At 39.0% G+C, this 27782-nt stretch overlaps 1 protein-coding gene across 3 annotated transcripts in view; it reads left to right on the forward strand.

Moving 5' to 3' along the window:
- NKAIN2 (sodium/potassium transporting ATPase interacting 2) overlaps window positions 1-27782 on the forward strand; it is a 1596052-nt gene that overhangs the window by 750024 nt on the left and 818246 nt on the right. For all 3 annotated transcript variants that reach the window (XR_012243909.1, XM_073627189.1, XM_073627190.1), the window contains exon 3: window positions 4194-4274. Coding sequence is in view for 2 of the 3 variants with exons in the window: in XM_073627189.1 (XP_073483290.1) it covers window positions 4194-4274 (81 nt within the window). In the remaining variant the exon portion in view is untranslated. The remainder of the gene's footprint in view (window positions 1-4193; window positions 4275-27782) is intronic.

Genomic DNA, 27782 nt, shown 5'->3' on the forward strand with positions numbered 1-27782 from the left:
AGGTATATATATTATAGAGCTGTCACCAAATGTCTCCACCTTAATCCAGGCATGTGGGCGACCTGGTGTGAGTGCAAAACCATGCAGGTTCCTTCCAAGCCCCAGACACTACAAAAAAAAGTGTCAGCTGTGTCCGAACTGGGATAGTTCTGTGCTTGCAGCCATTATCCTATTTGTCTGGAGAGACTCTTCCTGCCACTGCCCTGTGGAACAAGTCCAGGGATCCCTTCAGCTGTAGACCTGGACTACCAGACTCTTCCTATCTCCTTGTGAGAGAGATGCGCATCCAATGAACAAGCAAGTAGCCATTAGTACTGACTGCTTATCTGTCTGAACTGAGTGCTGATCATGAATCCTGTTACACTATAAGAGCATTCCCAGTGATCCTGTATGGCACTGCATATTATTGGTCTAACTTAATGGATTTACAGATAATCAGCTTAGGGTTAAACTATGAAACATTTTGATTTAAGCGGTGTTTGTTATAAAACATTAGAAGTTCATTCATTGGTTTGACTTGTTGCTTGGAACTGCTGTTTAAATAACAATAGAACATAACAGCTACAATGCAAAAACCAATTATCATATTTTACAGAGCTGTCAGAGGTTGTAACTGTATTTTTCACATTATTTCTTGTTTCAGTTTATATTTGCACATTGCACAGTATAATGTTGCATTGAATATGGCCAAATAATTGCCATAACATGCCCTTCATGAATGTTCTTTTTACTAAATGTTTTCAAATTAAAAGACATTTCAGATATTTTGTGCTTCTGGCTAATGACAACTTGAGCACAGTTTTACAATGCTGATGTTAACTGACTTTCATATCCTGTGCTGTCAAATCACTAGAATGTAGCATTTTTACAATTAAGTGGATGAAATGCATGAATCCCTTTTCATTACTCGTATTAAATATACTTATCTAAACTGTATATTTTTAAGTTAGGCACAAATGGCAGAACTGTTCACATTTATGACACTTGATGTAGAAAATGTTTATTTTTTTGGGTTGAACAAATTTTGATTTTCACATCCATGGCCAAGCTAAGTTAATTGTTGCTATCATTCATTTTCTATGATGTGCACTTGCCACAGTGACCATATAAAAGGTTTTTAGTGATCATGGCTTTTTCTATGACATGATCAATACAAAGCAACAGTTATTAAGTTTTCCCTTTATGGCATTTTAAGATTTTTTTTCTGTTTGATTTTCTCTTGTAAAAAACCATTGAAGATCGAAGATTCCTAAAATTTTGATTACATGAAAGATTTTAATTCTCCTTTTAGTTCTTGTTGGCAATTGTCTGAAGTAAAATACTATTGTTCTAAGAAATCGACTTACCCTCTCAATCATTGAGTGATATCCCAAGTTTTTTCCTTTATTCAGTGCTGCCAGGCCTCTTCAGGTTGAACAACATTTTGCATCATTCTACCCATTTCCTGAGAACTCTGTCTGTCATTAACACTTGCCTAGGGATTCATGATCATGCAGGCTGGACTAACAGTACTCTTGGACTAAGTAGTGCTCACATGTACTTATATCATCACCAGACTGGCCAGAATTCTACAGTGAAGAAGTTAACCACTTCAGCCCCGGAAGAATTTACCCCCTTAATGGAAGAGTAAGTGGAAAAATTGATAATGGACTTTGTAGACACCACAATAACAACATTGATAAAATTCAAAAAGCTTTATTACATAATATAACAATGCTAAAGCATTTTCCATTGACAGTGTAGCAGTTGTTGCCTAATTGGCACATAACATCTATTAGTAATGTTGGTGTAATAGGTGGTGTGTTATGTGCCAATTAGGCAACAACTGCTACACTGTGAATGGAAAATGCTTTAGCATTGTCAATTTTTATAATAGGTAATAAAGATATTTGAATTTTATCAACGTTGTTATTGTGGTGCCTACAAAGTCCATCATCAATTTTTCCACCTAGTCTTCCAATTCTTTCGGGACTTGGCAATTTTGTATTGTTTTTTGTATCCACAGTACCACTCTGTGATGATACAATTACATTTTCTCTTTACTCCTTAATGACCAGGCCATTTTTTGCGATATGGCACTGTGTCGCTTTAACTTACAATTGCATGGTCATGTGACATTGTACCCAAACAAAATTGTTGTTCTTTTTTTTCCACAAATAGAGCTTTCTTTTTGTGGTATTTGATCACCTCTGTGGTTTTTATTTTTTGCACTATAAACAAAAAAAGACCAACAATTTAAAAAAAAAAAAAAAAAACAATATTTTTTACTTTCTGCTATAATACATATCCAAAAAAAATATATAAAAAAACTAATTTATTCATCAGTTTAGGTCAATATGTATTCTGCTACATCATTTTGGTAAAAAAAATTGCAATAACCGTACATTGATTGGTTTGCACAAAAGTTATAGAATCTACAAAATAGAGGATAGATTCATGGACTTTTTTCTTTTTTTAGTGTTTTTACTGGTAATGGCGACTATCTGTGATTTTGTAACATTGCGTCGGACAAATATGACCCCAAGTGACACTTTTTGGGGACTAGTGACATTATTACAGTGATCACTGCTAAAAAAATTCACTGATCAATGTATAAATGACACTGGCAGGGAAGGGGTTAACACTAAGGAGCGATCAAGGGGTTAACTGTGTTCCCTGGGTGTGTTCTAACTGTGTGGGGGCTGGACTCACTGGGACAACACAGAGATCGCTGTTCCTGATCACTAGAAACAGCAGATCTTAATGTTGTCCCCTGTCAGAATGGGGATCCGCCTTGTTTACATAGGCAGATCCCCGTTCTGCCTCTCTGTACCGCAATTGTGGGTGGCCCACAGGCGGTGGGTATATGTGTGCTGGGCGGTCTTAAAGTGGTTAAGTAAAGGGTGTTTGGTTAATTAAAATATATATTTTTTGGGTGGGCAGGGCCGGGACAAGAGGCGGGAAGGAGGGGTGGCTGCCCTGGGCACTGTGGCATCATGTGAAGTGGGGAGGGTGCTGCAAGTACATCAAGGGGAGGAGATTTTGGAGGGGGGATTTGGGGGGCAAGAGGGGGGAGAATTTTTTCTAGGAGGGGAGATTTGGGGGGGCATTAACAATGGTGATTTGGGGGGTGGGGATTATGTTGGGATGAGGGAAGAGGATTTGTGCTAGGAAGGCGGATTTGGGTTGGAGGGGTTTAAGCTAGAATAGCTGATATGATAAAGTGGGGAATTAGTGCTAGATGGGGACTTTTTTTGGGTGGGATTTGTGCTAGTATAGATGATTGTAGGGATTTGTGCTAGGAGGAGAGATTTGGGGGGAAGAATGTGCGCTAGAGATATTTGGGGTGAGATAAGATTTGAGCTGGGAGGATGGATGGGGTGCAAAGATTTGTGCTGGGAGGGGGGATTTAGGCAGGGGGGATTCGTACTGGGAGGAGGGGGAATTTAAGGGGGTAAGCATGCAGCATAGTGCATAATTTTTTGGGTGGAAGGGGGATTTTTGCTGACACATAATGCTCATACATTTTTTAGTATGCTCGCCCTGGGCTCTAGATGACCTTGCCCCGGCACTGGAGGGGGGTGTGAGGAGGATGGAGAGATACATAGCATATGTACAAGAATATTTAGCCAGAGTTTTACTTTATTAACAATAAACTTTATTTCATATGAGCAGTTGTCATTTGTCATCCTTAGTCATTTGTCATTATTTGGAAGGTGCCTCCTCCAGGGTTGTTTGTTGCTAGTCTAGTGGGTCACTGACCTGGAACAAGCATTTACATATCAGACATCCTGACAGCTGACATACCTAAGTTTACTGTAGGTCATTGCTTCTCCAATGTAAGAACGAAAGATAGTATGACAGCCCTGGAGCTTTCAACTTTAAAAAACAATCAGCAATGAGAACTCTTATATTTTTGTCCTGACAGGTTCTTTTTAAAGTCCTACATGTAACTACAGCCTTTAATCTCAATCCTTGGCTGAACTTAAATACGATCAACTGACCTCTTAAAATTGGATATGGAATTATTACAGTGAATTACATTATCTTCCTTTATACTTTGGCCATGAATATATACTCAAAACATTTTGGTGGTTATCTTATACTCTCTTGAGTGAATGCCAAAAAGTTGTAATGACGAATGAAAGACTGTATCTGTGGCAATTTATTTGTACTTTTGTACTTAACCTACATCTACCCCTTTATTTCCACAGTATGCTGTCTGGCTCGTGGTGTGGATAGCTTGGAATGTATTTATTATCTGTTTCTATTTGGAAGCTGGGGACCTTTCCAGGGTAAGTTGACAGTTTCATGAATACTGTCTTGAAATACCATTTTAGGTAATGGGCAGCAGAATATTGTGGAATATTCCAGGCAATGTTTTTTTTTTTCAAATAAGAACTGATCAAAAGCTTCCACAACTGCCAAAAACTGGACACATGTGTTTTTATTTTCTTTTAGAGCACCTCTAACCCCAGTGGTAGAAATAAATAATTAGTTATAAATATAGCACAGTTATTATTGAATGCTGTGTGTTTTTTTTTTTTTTTTTTTAGGGATCACATTGTGTGGGTAATTTACTAAAACTGCAATGTGCAAAATATGGTGCAGGTCTGCATACAAGCCAATCAGATTCCAGGTTTTATTGCCAGAGCTTAACCACTTCAATACTGGGCACTTTCACCCCTTTCCTGCCCAGGCCAATTTACAGCTTTCTGTACTATCGCACTTTGAATGACAATTGCGCAGCAATGCGCAACACTGTATCCAAACAAGTTTTATAATTTTTTTGAGACAGATAAAGCTTTCTTTTGTTGGTATTTAATCACCACTGGGTGTTATATTTTTTGTTAAGCAAACGAAAAAAAGACCAAAATTTTTCTTAGTTTCTGTTATAAAGTTTTACAAATAATAATAATAATATTTTTTCTCCTTCACTGATGTGCGCTGATGAAGCTGCACTGACAGGTACTGATGGTCACTGATGAGAAGGCACTAATATGCAGCATTGATGGGCACTGATAGACGGCACTGATAATCAGCACTGATGGGCACTGATAGGCAGCACTGATATGCAGCATTGATGGGCACTGATGGGTGGCACTGATGGGCACTAATAGGCATCACTGATGGGCACTGATAGGCAGAACTGATGGGCACTGATATAGGTGGCACTGATGGGCAGCACTGATGGCACTAATAGGCAGCACTCATGAGGAGGCACTGATGGGCACTGACAGGCATTACTGATGGGCAGTGAATAGCAGATGGGCCCAGATTGGCATCACTGGTGGACACTGGTAAGCATCACTGGTGGGCATTGGTGGGCATCTCTGGTGGGCACTGACAGGCATTAGTAATGGGGCAGATCTCCCCTGTGAGGAAAGCCTCATATTGGCTCTCCTTACATGCCATGTCAGTGTGAGGAGAGGAATGCCGATAAACTGCATTTCCAATTTACACTGTGATCAGCTGTGATTGGACACAGCTGATCACATGGTAAAGAGGCTCTTTACCAAGATCGGTGATGCAGTGTTTCCAAGGGACACGCCGAATCATGGATCGCCATGCTGCGCGTCCCCAGGGGCACGCCTGAGCAGCCCATTCTGAAGGATGTCATATGACATCCAATTAGAATGGGAGGGCCCCCACCCGGCCAGTCATTTCAGCTATATGCCAGGCGGGAAGCTGTTAATTGGAAAAGCTGAAGTTAGAAGCTCATTGGCTACCATGCACAGCTGCACCAGATTGTGGGTGTTCCAGTTTTAGTAAATCCTCCGTGTGTCCTGTGTACCTAAACACTTAAGGTCCATTCACTGCTCACCAAATTGCACCTAAGCGCATGCATTTTCATACATCAAAGCAAAATGAATGGGCTGTAATGCACCTAAACCGAAAATGTCAACCCGACATTTTTTGCAGTGCAAAGCAAAACACATCATACTTTGTCATGAACTGTGGTGCACTAAAATGCAAGTTCCTTCTGGACGTGCTTTAGGGTGACATAAATTCAATGTCACTGAAATGCACGCAATTGCAAGGTTCACTTCAACAATGCCAGAAGTATGAAGAAGTCCTTAAAGTCTAAAACAATGGTTTCATATTTTGTATCACTATGGCTATCTTTTATTATATTTTCCTTTGCATTTTCTTTTGCATTATAGTACAATGAGGCTAATGAAATGATATATGTTAAATGGTGTTTTACAAAAAGTGTGCTATTTTCTATCATGTATTTATGACAAACAGCAGGGCATATAGACAGCAAATTCCTAATCCAAATTGGTATCTGCATTAGCTCTTTTGTTCTGCTGCTGCTCATTAGCTTGTTCTGTAAGCTGGTGCTGCAGCAATGTTTGTTTGCAATTGAGAGCATAGCACGGAGGTAATAAGGGTGTTCATTATAAATCCTTCTTTATTTATTTATGTATTTATCTAGGTATATGTAAGGCTGTATCAGTCAGTATTTTGTGTTGTGCATCAGGAAAGCAATAATATTGTTGTGCCTTTGAGATGTAGGTAGGTGCTGTTTTACATAGAAAGTCATTTGTAAAGTGAGGGTACACTTTTCTGCTTAATTGTTTGTCTTTTTATAGTATCAATAAAACCAATTTGGTTTATTTAATAAAGGATTAAATGCTCTACACTTAGCTTAGTTAATGAGGTGAAACAGTGCTGACTTCAATCACCCAAACAAGTGCAATCAAAAATCAATTTTTTTTAAAATGTATTTTCTGCTTACATTGCTGGGTATTCAGAGTGAGTGAAACTACCCTAAATTTATTAAGCTAAGTGAAAATTGACTTTGCTAAATGAATAACCTTTACTAAATCAACTTCTCTGTGTGTTTTGCAGAGTTCTGCTTTTTGTACCTGATTTTTTTTCATAATGGACATAATAGTGATAGATTGGAGTATATGATACACTATATTACCAAAACTATTATGACACCTGCCTTTACACGCACAGTCTTAGTCCATAGGGTTCAATATTGAGTTGGCCCACCCTTTGCAGCTATAACAGCTTCAACTCTTCTGGGAAAGCTGTCCACAAGGTTTAGGAGTGTGTCTATGGGAATGTTTGACTATTCTTCCAGAAGCGCATTTGTGAGGTCAGGCACTGATGTGGACTAGCAGACTTGGCTTGCAGTCTCCGCTTTAATACAACCTACAGGTGTTTGATCGGGTTGAGGTCAGGACGCTGTGCAGGCTCATCCATGTTTTTATGGACCTTGCTTTGTGCACTGGTCAAAATCATTTGGTGGAGAAGGGATTATGATGTGGGTTTGTTTTTCAGGGTTTGGGCTTGGCCCTTTAGCCCCTTGGGCCCTTAATTCCAGTAAAGAGAACTCTTAAGGCGTCAGCATACCAAGACATTTTGGACTATTTCATACTCTTAACCTTGTTGATGGCCCCTTCCTGTTTCAACATGACCATTGCACAAACAAGGTCCATAAAGACATGGATGAGCGAGTTTGGGGTGGAGGAACTTGACTGGCCTGCACAGAGTCCTGACCTCAACCCGATAGAACACCTTTGATATTAATTAGAGTGGAGACTGCAAGCCAGGCCTTCTCTTCCATTTTAGTGCCTGACTTCACAAATGTGCTTTTGGAAGAATGGTCAAACATTCCCATAGACACACTCCTAAACCTTGTGGACAGCCTTACCAGACGAGTTAAAGCTGTTATAGCTGCAAAGGGTGGGCCAACTCAGAATTGAACCCTACGGACTAAGACGTCATTAAAATTCATGTGCGTGTAAAGGCAAGCATTCCAATACATTGGTAATATAGTGTAAGTGTTCTTGTATGCGAAAGGCTCAAACCAGAAGTATAACTTTGTACTGTAATGGGTCATTATATACCACAATCTTAATTTAAAAGAAGAGAGAAAAAGGTGCTGTCCTGTCACTTAAAGTGCTTACAAATCATAAATAAACTATAAATATATAAATATTTATTCAAAAGATGTCAAACACACATAAATAGCATAGATAGGTGTCAAGCCAATAAAAAAAGTACAGTACAATGTAGAAATTGTCATGGACATACACTACATGTAAAATGCAGTAACACAAGCATCTAATATAAATGATTGCGTTTTGTGAGACAAGGCTCGCTTTTTCATGGGTGGATGCGTGTGTAATATATCTAAAATGATAATAAACAAGTATGTGACCCAGTGGTGATGATTAACACAAAAGGTAAGAAGGGTCTAAGGGTAGAATACCCCGTACTTACCAATCGGCTTGGCCAGATTACCAAATGCTGGCTTCCCAAAGGACGACAGTGAAAAATATCCTCAATTGAGGGGAATATTCTACACTCTGGCCACTACAAGGTATGCACCAAGAACTCTCTGCTACTTAGTTATTCCCCTGTATATGCACTTTATTTATTGTGGGTGGACTTTTACATATGGTTTGGGCCATACTGCTCCCGTAATCTAGGACATCCTATTAAGCCTTCGGTTGTCCCCTGTTGAGGTAAGGTTGGTCCTGCCTCCTCAGCTCCCATGCTGGATATTTTTTGTTGCCGTCCTTTGGGAAGAAAGAGTTTGGTAATCTGCCCGAACCGATTGGTATGTATGAGGTCTTCTGCCCTTACACCCCTCTTACCTTGTGTCTTAATCATCACCACTGGGTCACATACTTGTTTATTATAATTTCAGATTTATTACACACGCATCCACCCCTGAAGAAGCGAGCCTTGTCTAGCAAAACACGTAGGGTTATATTAGATGCTTGTGTTACTGCATTTTATATGTATTGTATGTCCATGACAATGTTTATATTGTACTGTACTATTTTATCAGCTTGACACCCATCTATGCTATTTATTTGCGTATGATATTTTTAAAATATTGAGACTATGTTTACTTCTGGTATGCTTAATGGCTATCCATATTCACCTCACTCAAAGTCCCAGGGAGACTTTTCTGTGTTCTGTTCCACAATATTGGGATGGAGGTGTTCTATGGGTGACACCAGACCTTTTTTCCTTTGCACTTGTGAGGACTAAGGAACTCAACACGACAACACTAGCAGAGTAATACAATAAGATTCCTGCCTAGTAATATCCAGAGACATTGAGTAAAAGTTCTGGCTAGGGGTGGTAAGCCTGGTAAAGAGCTTTATTTATACAATGTTTACGCAACTTCTTATGCCCATACATGTTTCCCCTTGACCTCCTGTACTCAGTTTTGCACACTAAACTATGTGAAATCACATGTCATTTGAGAATATAGTGTTGGGTGGTTGTGAACATTTGTGGCATAATGGCCATGATCACCACTGCTCCTTGCGTACTACCACAGGAAAGAGATACCATGACTTATAGTTAAATTTTAAGTTTTTTTTTAAATTTTTAATATAATAAAAAGCGAGCTTTGTTCAGAGACAAGAACAACTTCGGGGTTATAATATATTGAATAACTAAAGTTCCTTTTCTAACAGACCTAATCATATTGCCCATCCCTTAACCTCCCTGGCGGTATGATTATTTCGGATTTTAGGTGCTGAAAGCGGTACAATTATTTTGCTTGGAATTTTGGCGTTTTATATTGTAGGCCTGTAATTCTTAACAATAACACACTTAAATCTGTCCAAACAAGAGTCTAGTAGATATCCCGGGTATGATGAAGTTTGAAACACAAAAACATAAATTATAATATAATAAATAAATATAAATAATTAAAAAAAATAATAATATAATAATAATAAAATAAATTTCCCCACGATTCACTATCGCTCAATTCTGCAAGTGTTCTAATTTACTATCGCTGTTTTCTAGCTGATCTAAAGCCACTTTTGACATAAAGGGACACTTTTTGGTTGCTATGGACAATCTCCAGTTTCCAGGCAGAAAGAACAGTATATATCATATAAAACTGCATGCAGGGCATGGGCCAAAGCACTGGGGACAAAAGGGATGTGAAATAATTTCATACAGTACTGTAATCTGTAAGATTATAGTACTGTATGTGTTATGGTTTGTACATTTTTTTGAATTTGCTGCCAGGCTCCGCCCCCGTGCGTCGCGCCGCTCGCAGGGAACGGAGCCTGGCACGGAGAGGCTTCGGGAGGAGGACAGAGCCCACGGACACTGCGGGGGACATCGAAGGATCCTGGGGACAAGGTAAGTATACCGCACCAGGATCCTGCAATGTAATCCCGAGTGTTGCTCGGGGTTACTGCTAATGGGACTGAAATTTAACCCGGAGCCACACTCGGGATTACCGTCAGGGAGGCTACCACATTTTTGCATGCTTTTCCTGAGTTTACTGGTGCTCATTTATTCCAGGAGTCAACAACAATTCTGTTTTGGATAGTGTGGGGTGGAAGCATACACAAGGTCAATGACATTGTCCTCCTTCAACGTTCAATAAATTATAGCACCTTAAAGAACTTAATAAACTTTGAAAATTCCTGTTGACTCTGGTCAAACACAGTTGTGGTAAGATCACATATAATATATATGTTACAGCCCATCTTTGGGCAAATAAAAATATCTATACGCGGTAGGGGTCTTTGTGGACTGTTTGCAATTGGTATGGATTTATTTACTTCCTTATGTATAAACAATATTTGTTTATCTAAAGTTTGCATAATTGTAACGAGAAAGTGTTTTTGTGAAGTGCCAGTCTTTTATGCTCCTATAGCCAGTGATGTTTAGTGCAAATGACTTTTTGTTTGAAATGCTAAATTTTCACTTACCACAATGAAAAAAAAATCTTTTGAGGCTACATTGCTTTATATGCTGTCATTTTTGGCATATTGCTTATTAGCCAGCTATTCACATTTCACATTTGTGTTTTCATTTCATGCATTCAGGGCTGAGAATAAATATGACATCAACCCATAATGATACGCATAAGTATTTCCTCTTGTTATAAAATGACAAGCCAAGGCTGAAAAATATATTACATTAAATTAGTTTAAAATAGAGATTTAAAATAGAGAATAAAACATACCCTTCAGGCAACTAATGAATTAAAGTATAGCTTTATTCAAAAGCCTCCACAGGAGGTAAGTTTATAGTGCTCTTTTGTATTGACAAAATCCAAACCTATTAGTATCACTTTAGAAAAACATAAATTATACTTGATATCACAAGCTTCCAACTAATGTGATATACTAAGCCCAGTATTGCTTTGTACTAAATGTCACCAGAGGGATTTCCACAGCAATAAACTGTATGTTTTAACCTTGACATTTCAACAGGAAAATTTTGGTATACTTAATAGCGAATACATAACTTTTTTTGTCAATGCGATCGCAAGAAGTAGATTGTTTGCCTTTAAAAACAGTAGAACCAATGCATCAAATAAATAATATGTAAGAATATTAATATATATCTTCCAAAGCAGATTCAGGACTGCCACAAAGTAATGTTTTGTGGATACACCACTTCCATGCTTTCAAGGAGATGTTAACGAAAAATGAAGCACACCACTGCCTCAAAACTTGCATTTTATTAAATTAAATATAGAACACAACATATTTCAGGCTCCATTGTTTTAGCATATGTATGAAGATTATGGATGAGCCGAACACCCCCCTGTTCAGTTCGCACCAGAACTTGCGAACAGGCAAAAAATTTGTTCGAACACGCAAACACTGTTAAAGTCTATGGGACACGAACATGAATAATCAAAAGTGCTACTTTTAAAAGCTTATATGCAAGTTATTGTCATAAAAAGTGTTTGGGGACCTGGGTCCTGCCCCAGGGGACATGGATCAATGCAAAAAAAAGTTTTAAATACAGACTTTTTTTGGAAGCAGTGATTTTAATAATGCTTAAAGTGAAACAATAAAAGTGTAATATTCCTTTAAATTTCATACCTGGGGGGTGTCTATAATATGCCTGTAAAGGGGCGCATGTTTCCTGTGTTTAGAACAGTTTGATAGCAAAATGACATTTCAATGGAAAAAAAGTCATTTAAAACTAAAAAACTCGCGGCTATTAATGAATTGCCGGTCCGACAATACACTTAAAAGTTCATTGATAAAAACGGCAAGGGATTTCCCCACAGGGGAACCCCGAACCAAAATAAAAAAAAATGCGTGGGGGTCACCCTAAATTCCATACCAGGCCCTTCAGGTCTGGTATGGTTATTAAGGGGAACCCCGTGCCAAATTTTTTTAAAAAAATGGCGTGGGGGTCCCCCTAAATTCCATACCAGGCCCTTCAGGTCTGGTCTGGATATTAAAGGGGAACCCCGCACCAAAATTAAAAAAAAAATGGTGTGGGGGTCCCCCTCAAAATCCATATCAGACCCTTCAGGTCTAATATGGATTTTAAGGGGAACCACCGGGCCAAAATTAAAAAAAAATGGCGTGGGGTCCCCCCAAAAATCCATACCAGACCCTTATCCGAGCACGCAACCTTGCAGGCCGCGAGAGCGCCCCCTTCCTGAACCGTACCAGGCCACATGCCTTCAACATTGGGAGGGTGCTTTGAGGTAGCCCCCCAAAGCACCTTGTCCCCATGTTGATGGGGAGAAGGGCCTCATCCCCACAACCCTTGCCCAGTGGTTGTGGGGGTCTGTGGACAGGGGGCTTATCGGAGTTTGGAAGCCCCCTTTAACAAGGGGACCCCCAGATCCCAGCCCCCCTGTGTGGGGGGCGGGGTCACCCAGGTATGTAAATGGGTTACCCTGCCCCCTCTGACAACACAGGGAAAGCCACAGGGAAGTTCCCCGTGTGTCAGAGGAGGGCGGGGTCACCAGGTGGCCCCACCCTCTGTTATTTAAGAAATGTCAGAAGAACTGAAGCGTCACACGGTGGAAGACTCCCACTGGGGCAGATCGTGCGGACTGAGCGGAGAAGTAGCCTGGAGGAAGATGCGGGATGAGAAGAGCAGAGGAAGAAGAAGATGGAGAAGAAGAAGATGAAGAAGAAGATGGAGGAAGAAGAAGAACACCGAAGGAACACCAGAAGAAAGAAGATGGAAGAAGAAGCGGAAAGAAGAAGAAATTAATAAAGGACTTGTCAAAAACCGTCTCTTGTGTTTTTTAAATTTTTTGACACTTTTTTTGTGAAATGGTAGGGGTGCATTTGTACCCCATTACCAATTCACACAGGGGGCGGGATCTGGGGTCCCCTTGTTAAAGGGGGCTTCCAGATTCTGATAAGCCCCCCACCCACAGACCCCCACAACCACCGGGCAAGGGTTGTGGGGATGAAGCCCTTCTCCCCATCAACATGCGGACAATGTCGAGGGCATGTGGCCTGGTACGGTTCAGGAGGGGGGCCGCTCTCTAGTCCCCCCTCTTTTCCTGCGGCCTGCCAGGTTGCATGCTTGGATAAGGGTCTGGTATGGATTTTTGGGGGGACCCCACACCATTTTTTTTAATTTTGGCACGGGATTCGCCTTAAAATCCATACCAGACCTGAAGGGTCTGGTATGGATTTTGAGGTGGACCCCCACGCCATTTTAAAAAAAATTTTGGTGCGGGGTTCCCCTTAATATCCATACCAGACCTGAAGGGCCTGGTATGGAATTTAGGGGGACCCCCACGCAATTTTTAAAAAAATTTTGGCGTGGGGTTCCCCTTAATATCTATATCAGACCTGAAGGGCATGGTATGGAATTTAGAGGGACCCCCACACATTTTTTTTTTTTAATTTTGGTTCGGAGTTCCTCTGTGGGGAAATCCCATGCCGTTTTTATCAATGAACTTTTATGTGTATTGTCGTACCGACAATTCATTAATAGCCGCGAGTAGTTTTAAATGACTTTTTTTCCTGAAATGTCATTTTGCCGTCAAACACGGGAAACACGTGCCCCTTTAAAGGCATACTATAGACAACCCCCAAGTAGGAAATTTAAAGGAATATTACACTTTTATTGTTTCACTTTAAGCATGATTAAAATCACTGCTCCCGAAAAAACATCTGTTTTAAAAACTTCTTTTTGCATTAATACATGTCCCCTGGGGCAGGACCCAGGTCCTCAAACCCTTTTTATGACAATAACTTGCATACAAGCCTTTAAAATGAGCACTTTTGATTATTCATGTTCGTGTCCCATAGACTTTAACGGTGTTTGCGTGTGCGAACACAGTTTTTGCCTGTTCGCATGTTCTGCTGCGAACCAAACCGGGGGGTGTTCGGCTCATCCCTATCAATCACTAACAAATAGGGATTTTTTATATATTTTAGAAAATTACCACAATTCTTGTACCTTTACATGGGATTTTGATTGTCATGCAAATCTTGATACCCTTTCTATGAATTTACAACCACTATCATTATAAACGCTACTGGGAATTATTATTAGTACAATGGACTTAGTTTTTTTAGTGTGAATTGTAGAATTGTAGTTTTGTGTATTAATTGATGTTATACAAACTAGTGTTTGAATATTTTGTGTAAATTTGTGTATAGCTTTGATGTAACCTAGTTAAAGAAGAACTCAAATAAACACATTTTTATTTAAAATAGCAATATGATATAATGCTATAGCAATAAAAAGAATACAAAATACATTTTATTTAAAATAGCAATATGATATAATGCTATAGCAATAAAAAGAATACAAAATACATTTTAATATTTTTTATTTTTTTTTAGTCAGAAGCTCATAAACAAATTAGAATTTTTGAAATTCCTATGCATTTTTTGTATTGGCATATACAATAGTTTTGGGCTTCTGTTGTCTTTTTAAATATACCATCCTTTTTTTAAATGTATAAATGTGAATTATCTGGTAGTCTTGCTGAACAGCCAGTAATGATTAGCCCACAGTGTACCTACCCCTTGGTGCAAAGACTTTCAATGTGAACCTCAATCAGGGATGTGAACAAATGCATGTGAATGAGCTTATGTACTCTACAAAGCCCTGCATAATATGCCAGTGCTATATAAATATGAAGAATAATTAAATATCAGTAAACAGTCACTTAAATAGACTAGAATTTATACTTTTCATAAATCTAAGTGGTCTGTAGAGGTCTGATTCCCTGACAATCCCTTAAAATGCCACTTATTATATGTCTTTAGAAACTACTGTTTCCCTATTTTTTACACAAGAGAGCATTTTATGTATAATTTCTACTACATTGACACTATTCTAATTCATCCTGCCACATTCATTATGTATGTTGAGGACAATAAAAGCTCCTCATTTTGATTCGCTTTATCTTGGTTATAAAATTCTTAAGAATTTGCTGGGTGAGTGACAGCCTTAACAATTACTGTCCTTTTATTTTGTGCAATGTATTTGGCAGTCAGTTTTTGAAATGTTAGCATGATAATTATTATCTAATGGTGGCTGGATCCATAAACTAATCTTAAACATCTTCTGACATGTAATGTTTTATTTAAGATGATCTACATTGTTACTTTACAAGCATCAGCCCACATTTATGACAGAAAGTAGGGGCCTTGGACAACATATTGGATGGTGGGTATATAGACTCATTAAGAAAGAACAACGTTCAACACCACAGTGATGATCATTCTACCCTTACGTCTCTGTTTTGTTGGGTTAACAAGGCAACAGGCTTCATTCTCTATGCTTGGATCAGTTTTTTTTGTTGCTAAAAGTACCTTTTACAATCTATGAAGACTAAATTTGAAGGTCCTTGATTGGACCACTGACTGCATTTTGTAATATTATGTTCTATACCCATATGGATTGCAAATTATTGAAACATACTATGTTTGTATATGTTTTTTTTTTCTTGTCATTTCTTATTTTACAATAAAACAATTGTTGGTATTAAAAAAAACAAATATCAGCCAGGGGTTTGGGTGGGCGAACTGACCAAATATGGCCTCCTCATTTGCTTGTTTCTCTGTTAGATCCCCAGCTGGTTAGTATGTGTAATTTGATTATTGCCATTATCCACGATCTTTGGCCGGTTTGTTTCTATTTCATATAAAGGACTGTGACATGGTGTGAGATAATTTTAACTTTTTTTGTAAAAGAACAAAACAAAGAATGATCCACAGGTAAAAAAAACTTTCACCCATCATGCCCACCAGTTATAAAAATCACTAAGATTTCTATTTAATCAACTTATACAGTTTATATAAATTCAATAAATTAGGACAGTAATAAAGGTGCAGCTCCTAAATATATAGCAACAAAAAATTAAATAATCAAGTAAGTAATAAAACATCCACTATAAATCATGTGCATAAAACCCGAAACTGAGAATCACACACAAAAAATGCATAAATGAACTAAGTCCTCTAACTCCAGAAATGTCCATGTATTGCTTCCACCATCAAAAAAGGGCACTCCATGTGCAACTGAGGGTAAGACCCCACTCACAACTCACTATAGTCGACGTAGTCAATATAGCGAGGTGTACTGGACCCCGGGCAAAACCATAGACCAGAAGGTTTAGAGTTATCTAGTTATATATACTGTTTTCTTTTCTTTCCCTTCCCCTTCCGTCCCTTCGCATTGGATTATATATGTTATACTCTACCAAGTTTCTCTCCCTTTCCGCCTCTATTCTTCTTCCTCTACCCCCTCACTTCCCTTTTTTATCTTCTTTCTTCCACATGACACTCTACGCTATTACTGTGCAGACTGTCAAGACTTGAATATCCTTGGCTTCTTGCCTCCCCTTTTTTTTCTTGGAGGCTTCATCACTACTGGCAAAATGGTACTTAGTACATCATATTTTGTAACTTTTATGTTTAACTGTTTAATTTTCCACAGTCCAAACATGACAGTTTGATCTGTATTATATTAAATTTTTTGCATATCCTGATGTACGACTTACTTACACATACTGCAAATGTTATATTTATTATTTTGTGACATGTGGAGATGTGTTTATATTATTCTTAAAAATAAAAAATAAAAAAATAGTTTAAAAAATTAAAATCTGTTTGACCAAAAACAAAAAACACTTTCCCTTGCTTCTGATTTTTTTTTTATTTTACTTTGTGTATACTGCCTGTGGCACATTAGGCACAATCATAAAATACCAGGATACAGGACTATAAAGAAATAAAAAGTGTGAGACTTTAACTGAGCTTTAAGTACATGTTTTAGGTTTACTAGTCCTTAGAGAAAAAAAAGATATAGGATACATTGGTTTGATTACCCCAGCAGTAAATGTTTTATTCTGTCTAAATGTAATAAAATGTAAAAAATAGAACCCGTAAGTTATTTTTCACACTTTCAGTAAATACTGTGCCTTTCAGGGCACTTGCCAATTTTCTTTGTTATACGGTGAAATTACAAACTAAACTAGAACAAATTTCCTTGTCCAAAATCACAATCTGGGATACTTATGTGTGGTGTGTATATTATTATATAACAGTCCTTGGGCTCTTCAGCTGTTACTGAAATAAAACAGTGAGGCGGCTGTTGCAGGTTCTTTAACAGGTAACACATTGCCTAATTCTGCTGTTCCTCTACATGTAGAGGAATGGAAGGGAAGATCATTTGTTTTTACTCTCACGCATATTAACATCCCCAGAAAAAACAAAGCTACTAATTTTGGAGTATACTTTTTCAAATCAAAATTGTCATTTCATAGACCTATGTTGATCTATTTAGAGAAATTCATCAAACCAACATAAGTCTAAACTGATTCAAAAAGTACTGTAGCTAAGCATGTTGAGCACATCTGCATATGATACTGTGGTCTCTACACATCTATTTATGAGCCTATGAGTTATGTATTTATGCACAGAGTTTTAAGGTGAGGTAATGAAATATACAAGTCAGGGAGGATCCTGGGTGAGGTCTTTAAAAAATATGATCATGACTGAAATCTAAACAGTGTCAAGGACCTGTCATTTGCAAAGGAAGTTCTGGTGGGTGAGTACAGTTGAACATGGTGGGTTGTCATGGTGTCAATGGTTGTCAAAGATAGCAAGTCAATATCACTTTTTTAGTAAAGCAGTTGCAGTTTTTTCACAGAAAGGATGTTTTTATTTACTGTTCAAATTTTTTTTGAATGAGTAACAAGGGGTACAAGGCATGTGGGGATGAGGTTCTTGGTCACCATCAATATTAGAACAGGTTGCCTTGGAAGAGGGGAGCCTTGGTCACCAACCCTTGCAAGGTACCCTCCCAATGTTAAGGGCATATGGCTTTGTGTAGTTGAGGAGATGGGAAGGCATGCACTTGTTCCCATTTCTCTTTTCTGACCAGTCAGACTGCATGGCTGGATAAGGGCCAGTACATCATTAAAAAAGAAAAAAAAACAGTGGGCTCGCTCTTTAAGTTCATACCAGTACATTATCCTGGCATGTAACCTGACTGTAGCATGCACCCTTTCCCATACCAGGCCACGTGACCTTAACATTATAAGAGTACAAGTTTCCTCCCTTGTTCCTCCCATGTTGATAGGGGCAAGAGCCCCATCTCCACATCCTTTCAAAAGAGATGTGAAAGTCTGTGGGGGGAAACTTATCAGAATCTGAAAGCCCTATTTAGAATAAGGTGGTCCCAGGTATCCACCTCCCCCTAGATGAAGTAGTATGGGGTACGTAGTACACCTTGTTACTTATTCAGAAAAAAATATATACTATATAAAAAAAAAAAACACTGTTGTTAAAAGTTCTTTATTTAAAAAAAAATAATAATAAATAAACAATATCCAACAATGTAAATCCAATGTCAGCCATGTCATTCAGTGATGTAGATCTAAGTTAATCACATGGAGCGACACATGGCAATGTGACAAACCACTGCCATGATAATCTTGCCCTGATTTCAGTCACAAATAACAGTTTTCCTGCATCACCGAAATGTAAACACAGTGAATGGGATTCTAAGATCCCTAGCCTCTTTGTTTAGACAATGGGGATTCATCAATTAGGGGCAGTGGTGATACTACCACTAAATGATAGATCCCCTATTTTGTTGACAAAGGCCAGCAGGAATCTGTCATTTAACAGTGGTACTGCTATCACTGCTACATGCCAGACCTGCAGGGTTCCTTCCTCCATTAAATTATATAAATAAAAGTGTTACTCCTCACTTGCTAAACGCAGCCGAATCCCCAATCCCCAGATTTTGGAAACAGGCTTCCTGTCTTACGCTTTTAGATTGGAAAAAGGGGGTGGACGCCATCATGGAGGCGTAACAATGGATACACATAGTCAGAGACCAGCAGGAGAAATTTAAGGACATTTGGTCAGGGTGAATGTATTACTCCTCCTCCTGAGATGCCAACAAATTGACTGACATCCCCACACAATGACTAATAACATATCTGCCATAGTTGCATGACCTCCCCATTGAAATACCCAAAACACTAGATAGTTAGGGTTGCTTTCTGTTCTGTTTCCTTTTTTCTTTCCTATGTCCCTTTTCCCTTTCTCTCCTGTTCTTTTTCCTTATGGAAGTGGTGATTTGTCTGATATGCATCAATATCTTTCATATACCATATACACTTTAGGTCTGCTCCAGTATGTTGTTACAATTGTGATTTATGTTATATTTGGGTAAGCTTCCCCCTAGTCATCCATGCCAGTGCTGAAGATGGTGTGGGGACATGTGGAGGACCTATATGCCCTTTATGGGGTGCTAAATATCTGGATTGTGTATTGTGTATGCTGTCTCTAGTTTAACTAAGTTAGACCTGCTCCAGATGTATGTGCCAGACATGCCCAATATGTTTAATTGTGGATTTCTGTTATTTTATGCTAAACTCAATAAATATTAGATTATAAAAAAATGCCAGACCTGCAGCCCCTGTATGAAAACATAAAACATCACTTTTAAAATAGTACATGATATTGCACCTTCAAGTTCACTTGCAGTTTTAGGGCATTTCTAAGGATTTGTGTATTTTTTTTGTTGAACTTTTAAGGGATTGTAAAGGCAGAAGTTTTTTTTTTTTTAATCTTAATGCATTCTATGCATTAAGATAAAAACATCTTCTGTGTGCAACAGCCCCCTTCAGGCCCCCTAATACTTACCTGAGTCCGTTTTTATCCAGCGATGATGCAAGAGTCTCTAAGCTGCCCGGGACTCCCCTCCTCATTGGCTGAGACAGCAGTGCAATGCAATTGGCTCCCACTGCTGTCGATCAAAATAATTCAGCCAATCAGGAGAGAGAGGGTGGGGCCGGGTGGTGGCTCTGTGTCTGAATGGACACAGGGAGCTTTGGCTCAGCTCGGGTGCCCCATAGCAAGCTGCACTCAACAAGGGACCAGGAGCACAGAAGAGGGACCCGAGAGGAGGAGGATCCAGGCTGCTATGTGCAAAACCACTGCATAGAGCAGGTAAGTATAACAGTGTCAAGTTACTCATGCAATTTTTTTAACAAACTTGCAAATTCACATAAAAAAATACAGTTTGACTCCCTAATGCTAAGTCTACACAGGCTTCAAATTTTAAAGCAGCCTTTAACACATGAACACACTTATAACATTAATGCACATTTTTATACTCATTGCACAGGTGTCCAAGTTCTTGTGAGATTTTTTGTTAGCATTTACAATGCATAAATGACAAATGATCAGTTTTAAGGTTTTGCAACCACTCAACTCACTGTAAAGAACACAACAGAACTGAAAAGGCGAGTTTGCAAAGTATCAACACATGCTGATCTCTGCAGACAGCATTATTTTTGCCCTGACACAAGGCAATGCTAATGCTGCCATGTGTACTCCTCCATTGGCTGCCTGTGTTAACAGTTGTTAGTGGTGTTGATAAATGGTTGAGAAGCTATGAAAACACAACCTAACTCCCTATTTTCAATGCCTGTGTGATTGAGGCCTAGGCCTTCAATGGGATTTTGGTTAGGTTTAGCTGTTTTTTTTCTGGGTTTGCCATACCTCTTGCAAACCAAATTTGTTCAATCATTACCGTGTAATAGCCCCACTGATGACCTTCATTATCCAACAGAAATACAAATAACTGAAAACAAGTAAAGCTGATTAATTCTCAAATATGCCAATACAAAAAATGGTGGAGGGGGGGATAGTACTTTTAACACAATTGCGATTTTTTTACCATGACCACGAGTATTGTCAAAGTTAGCAGTGATGTGTTATGGGGATTCCCTAGGCTGTCATTAAACTATTAGTCAAGTGAATCATCAACATTCATACTCTTTTCTATTTTTCTGTTGAATAAATCACAGAAAATAGGCTTAATTACCTTTGGATGGTGAATTATAGAAATTATATAACTGTGCCAAAGTAATAGGTGTTATTTATTGAAAAACAACTTTTTTTGTAAAACGTGTACAATTACTGTATGTCCTGATGGGTTTATTATTTCCTATTTTACTTCTTTAAATAATGGGTAAATCTAGTAATATATCATTTTCTTGATTTTGACTGTCATGTTTCCTTGTTTATATTGGACTTAAGCAGAGCCATTAGCTCTGTTGTTATTTCTAATATGCTGTTTATATAAAGCATATTGTCTAAATAGCAGTTCTGTACAATCGAATACGCTGGATGCCAAATGCAAGGGCAATATATATTGTGTCTATTTCAGTCAATGAGATTAACATATTAAAAGCTTGCTCTTTACTTCATCAAACTGATGTACCCTAGCCATTTTTCATAAGCATTACAGAACAGTTACATCTTTACAATTCTCAAAAAGCACCTCAGGCAACCAACTAGAGACCTAATTTCCTAATACACCAATCAGAACTCCGAACCTGTCTATACACAGATTCATCTTTTAAGACACTATGAAATATATCCTCTCGTTCTTAACTGCCAAACCTCTTGCCAAGATCATCTAACTGTTCTATCAATTAATGGGATTTTTCAAAGCCAAACTAACAGTATAGCAAGAGTAATAGAGGAAATAAATTGAATCTGAAAAGCCTGTAGGTTATGCTGCTTTATACAGACTGCTGCCTTAATCAACGGATTACATAGTGTCAGCTTTCCAAGCAATGTTTTCAGTGATGCAAACATAGGACAATGGATGTGCTTCTGAGTGAACTTAAATATATTTATATTTAGAGTGGAATTCCAGACAAACCATTTTTTGTTGCTTTGGATAAACTGGGGATCTAAAAACTATCATTCTCTGGGTAAATTAACTGACATAATTTGTTCTGGTGACAGTTTTCACTGGGACAAAAAGTGAGAGCAAATCCAAAGTGGTACTATTACATTTTTAGCTTGAAGGGGGTTCTAAAGGCTAAAGTTTTTTTATCTTCATGCATTCTATACATGAAGTATGTGCAGTGTGCAGTGCCCCCCCCCCCTCCCCAGCCTGCCCAATCCTTACCTGAGCCCCCTCTGATTCAGCGATGTTTACGATAGCCTCGACTGTTTGGGGACTCTCCCCTCCCTCCTCATTGGCTGAGACAGCAGTGGGAGCCCATGTCAAACATAGCCAGGGAGCCAATAAGTAGAGAACGGGGGTGAGTCTGAGCCATGGCTCTATGTGTCTTATGGACGCATAGAGCAGCAGTTTGGGAGCGATCATGTAGCAGTGCCCCCCAGCTTTCTCTGGAGGCACTGCTCGAGGGGAGGAGCCAGGAGCGCCGATGGGGGACTCGCAAAGAAGAGGATCGGAGCTGCTCTGTGCAAAGCCACTGCACAGAGCAGGTAAGTATAACATGTTTGTTTAAGGACCATGGAGGTTTCATTACATCAGAACTGCTTCTCACACTATACAAGTCTGCTGGAAAGCAAAAAATATGTTAAAGCAATTAAAATGTAGTCCAGAAGGAGGTCAACTGCAAGTCACATGCACTTGTCATTGGAATACTGAATGAGCTCAGAAGATTCTTATATTGATGTCAAAAGCAAGTTACATTTGCCTATTGACACAAGCCCTAAAGAGCAATCATAATGTACGAATTGCAGTGAGCTACAGCTACTAATCAGAAAAAATCACTTGACAGACCTGATTGCAATGAACTGAAATCTGGATAATTGTAATGGTTTACTGTAATTTTCACAACATCATTGGTATTTACACTAACAATTTCACACATACAACAGTCTCATGTAAGCTACTATGGAAACTAATTAGTAACAGTTCAGAGATTGTAATGTTACAGATGGATTTCAAGTATGCTGTATCTGTAAATAGGCAATTAGGTAAACAGGCATCTTTCAGTGTGCATTCTGTCTTTTTTTTCAATGCCACAGTAGGGTGGGTCATCTGCTCTTATCTATATTTTCTATGAGCCCATGCTTAAGGCCCAGCTTAACATTCCAACAGATCATTTGCCAAAAGGAGTGGCTACCTAAAAACATAATATGCAGGTTTAAAGAGGAATATAACCTTTCCTTAAGGGCCCTTTCACACTAATCAGTTTTTGATCAGTTTTTCAGTTAAGAAAAGTGGAAGAAAAGTGCATGCAACAGGCATCCCTTAAAATGTTATGGAACTCTTCACACCAGTCAGTTGTGTTTCAGTTGTGTTTTTAACCACTTTAAAGAGGAAGTAAACCCTGATAGGTTTTACTTCCTCTTTGTCTCCCTGCAAAGGTAAAGAATAATGGGCTACTATGCATGCATAGTAGCCCATTAAGTGTCACTTACCTGAAACCGAAGCCTGCGATGTCACTGCTGTCCCCTCTTCCACGAAGCGTCCACCTTCCTTCTAGGTATCGAGGCTCCAGCGCTGTGATTGGCCGGAGCCGCGATGACATCACTCCCGTGCATGTGCGCGGGAGCCGCCAGTCACAGAACAATCTCCTTTAGAAACGGCACGATCGCCGTTTCTAAAGGAGTCTAAAGTGCGCATGCGCCGTAGACATCGGCAATTGCCTTTTTTGTAAATATCTCCTAAACCTTGGAGGTAAGCCTTAATCTAGTACAGACAGATGTGTAAATAATAACTCTCCAACTGGATAAATAGAGTGTGTGTAACAGGTTGGATGAGTGCACCATTCACCATACGCTATATCACCTTGTGCTGCACACACCCCCATAAGGGGTTCCAACTCACCAGAACTCGGGGGTTAATAGGCCTTGGACAGCTTCCTCTATCCGGTCACTCCTGGGGTCCTCATAGGTAAGTGGTTAAAACCACCAGCAGTATCCACATATAGAAAAGAGACTCCACATAGTCCAATATCGTTTTGATAATTTATTTATGAAACAAATAAAATAAAAAGATTTCTTGGCGCAGTGCCGTTCCAATGTTAACTCTGTAGCTCTCAGTCAGTTGGAAATACGAGCTGTCAATTGTAACTATCCCCGAGGCCACGGGAGCGAAGTACAGGCTGGAAAAATAGGTCTTACTGATCACAGCAACAGATACTTCCTTCTTCCGGTTAGGAGGCTTCGGGCCTGGAGCGCACAGTGTCATGATGTAATTCCGGTTTCCGTGGGGTCGCGCCCTGACTAGTTTCGTCATCAAGACTTTTTCGAAGGGCGTGGTCTCACGGCGCAACATTTAGTATTTATTTCTGGGACAAGGGGTGGGAGTTAACCATTACTCCGCCCACGTCAGTGTTTATTCAAGGTGTATGAGTCTGATTGACAGGTACATCCGTATCAATGATGAAATAATGACCGTAGTCCAACCAACCTTGAGCTGCAGACAAAACATACATCCACAAATGTCACAAAAATTCTTATGGCAACTAAGCATAATGTATAGGACTAAAACATGAAATCAATCGCTTTTTTAAAAGATAACATAAAAGCTTATAAAGCAAATCACATGTCAAATTCTTAAAATTGGCCGCCTCATTCTTATCTATCTAATGGTGCAATATAGTAGGAGATAGAGGCCGCCTTTCATTACAACAACATTATCAAAGTATGAGGATATAAAAATATGAAATGAAAGAGGAATTTAATAACTATATGGAAAACCATAATCCCAATTCTGATGTGATCAGGATGGAAGTTCTGATAAATTACAATATACCGTAATTAAAATAGCATAAAAAGAATGTAAAACTCCCCAAATCTAATAAGGGGGAATGGTAATTAGTTCTACAACAATGTTGGGTCAATAAAAAAATATATAATGTGCAGATGTCTAGAATATATATCAAAAACATATGTCTGATTCTAAAAACAAAGAAATAAAGGGCTGAATAGCCCTAATCCAGTATAAAACTAAAAGTCACTTAGAAAACAATTTATGTTGAGTTCTATGTTTAACCCTTTTGGGCTAAGCGTGTCAGTTAGAAAAATCCATTGGGTCTCCTTTTTAGATAATTCCCTTACAGTATTACTACCCCTCCATGATGGTTTAATGTGATCGATCCCCGAAAATGTAAGACCGGAAGGGTCTTGCTCATGATGTTGCTTGAAATGCAGGGATACATTGTGGTCCTTAAAACCGATAGAGATGTTATGCACATGTTCTGCGATACCCCCCAGTATATGATCACACATATCAGGTACCTGTTGTGAATAGATTTGAACCTTTGTGGGACCAGAATATAGCCTATGGCTATTCCTCTCCATGTCCTTTTTTAGGGAGGGGCTGGGGGGGCCAGAGGAGAGGCAGGGGCTTCCCACCCCACAGGTCCAGACCCCCTATTCAACATTATCCTCCGATGACACCTACACACAGGGAAAACCAGTGGAAGGATCAAACCCACTGGGAAAGACACCAGGCCCAACAATAAAACCCAAAGAAAAATGAACCAGGGGCTGCAGAGCAGGGCTTAGGACCCAAAAAAAGAAGGAGGGAAACCAAATAGGAGGCATTTTTAATCTTAGTAATACAATACTGACACATAAAGAAACCAACATGTTGCATTGGGGGCTGAAATGTGGTCCGAAAAGACCTCTCACCAAATTTGATACCTATATAGATGTACATAAATACATGTGGAAGCTAAGCATTAAAAAACATTTTTTAAATAGGAATTCAAATCCAGTCAGTATGAGCGGGTGTTCATCATTGGCAATCGACAGCGCCTTAAAAAACAAGTCCTTATTCAATCCTCCTAATAATGGTTCCCATCATTTGGAGGTTTTCAAAAACCTAGTCTTGCGAGATCTTGATCAGTTAAAACCCAAAAAGAAAGTGAATCCCAGATATATTAAGGAAGGGATAGAGTCACTGGAAGCCAGGAAAGACATAATTATCAGACCCGCTGATAAGGGAGGGGGAGCAGTTATTATGTCTAAAGACTATTATATTACCCAGCTAACAGAACTGCTGTCCGATAAGGACACATACGAGATGTTGGATAAGGATGCAACTTCTCAATATAGAGCCGAACTGGAAGCTCTGATCCATTTCGGGTATCGGTCACATGTTCTTACTAACAAAGAAAAAAGATTCCTTTGTCCCAGTAGCAGCCGCATACCAACCATCTACACCCTTCCGAAAATCTACAAGGACCCAGTCAATCCTCCACCCCGACCCATAGTTAATGGGATAGACTCAGTCACTGCAAGATTGGGTCAATATTTGGACACATTCCTACAAAAGAGTGTGGTCACAACGAAAGCTTATCTGAAGGATACCAAGAGTCTATTACAGGAATTAAAAGAAATTAATCTTACTGGGAAAGATGAAGTGTTTCTGGTCACATCTGATGTGACTAGTCTATACACTATCATTCAACACGAAGATGCCCTGTTGACTCTTAACTGGGCACTCAGTAAAAGGGAAGATCTTCCTTTTAGACAGAAAATCTTTCTAAGAGATGCGTTAGTCTTTTGTCTCTCGCATAACTATTTCTGGTTTGGTCACAATTTTTTCACCCAAAAGAGGGGGGTTGCAATGGGCGCAAAATTTGCGCCCAGTATAGCCAACCTCTTTATGGGTGAATGGGAGGACAAAGAAGTATTTAGGGACAGGAGACCTGAGCTCCTGTGCTACAGACGTTATATAAATGATTTGTTACTAATATGGGTTGGTTCAGAATCTACACTCAAAGACTATATGGACCATTTAAATGACAATATGCATAATATCAGACTCACGAGCCAGTGGAGTACTGAACAAATACACTTTTTGGATGTTAACATCTTTAGAGTAGATGATATAATACAAACAAAGGTATTTTTCAAACCCACCGATAGAAATAATTTTCTTCCAGTACACAGTGGCCACCACCAACTTTGGCTGAGAAATGTGCCTAAGGGCCAAATAATGAGAGTCAGGAGAAACTGCTCTTTGCTCGAGGATTTTGACCAACAAGTAATGGTACTAAAAAATAGGTATGTGGAAAAAGGATACAAATCCCAACACTTAGACCCAATTGTTGAGGAAATAAGAGCTCTTCCTTGCGAACATTGTTTAAGGGATGCACGGATTGTGTAAAGGAATCTAGATCATGAATGGAGTTTCATATCGTGCTTCCATTCACAATTCAGGGAGGTAGAGAACATATTCCACAAACATTGGCATGTCCTTTGTCTTGATAAAACTCTGTCAAGTGTTCTACCCGACAAACCAAAGTTCATTTATCAAAAGGCTCCAAACTTTGGAGACGTTATAGTTAAAAAAATTATTGATCCCCCAGTAGGAATCCAACTTTTTGGGATCAAAACAGATTTTTTGCATGTCGGAAATGTAAAGCCTGTAGAAAGGTGACTAGACCTATGAGGAAAATAGAAAAGTTCACCTCAACCTCTAACAACAGGGAATTTGCAATTAAGCACTTTATTACATGTAATACATCCCATGTAGTATACGCCTTACGTTGTCCTTGCGGATTAATGCACATAGGGCGCACTAAGCGTCTCCTAAAAATCTGAATCGCAGAACATGTGCATAACATCTCTATCGGTTTTAAGGACCACAATGTATCCCTGCATTTCAAGCAACATCATGAGCAAGACCCTTCCGGTCTTACATTTTGAGGGATCGATCACATTAAACCATCATGGAGGGGTGGTAATACTGTAAGCGCATTATCTAAAAAGGAGGCCCAATGGATTTTTCTAACTGACACGCTTAGCCCA

Source organism: Aquarana catesbeiana, linkage group LG04 (assembly GCF_042186555.1).
Source record: "Aquarana catesbeiana isolate 2022-GZ linkage group LG04, ASM4218655v1, whole genome shotgun sequence".
NCBI classification, from domain to species: domain Eukaryota; kingdom Metazoa; phylum Chordata; class Amphibia; order Anura; family Ranidae; genus Aquarana; species Aquarana catesbeiana.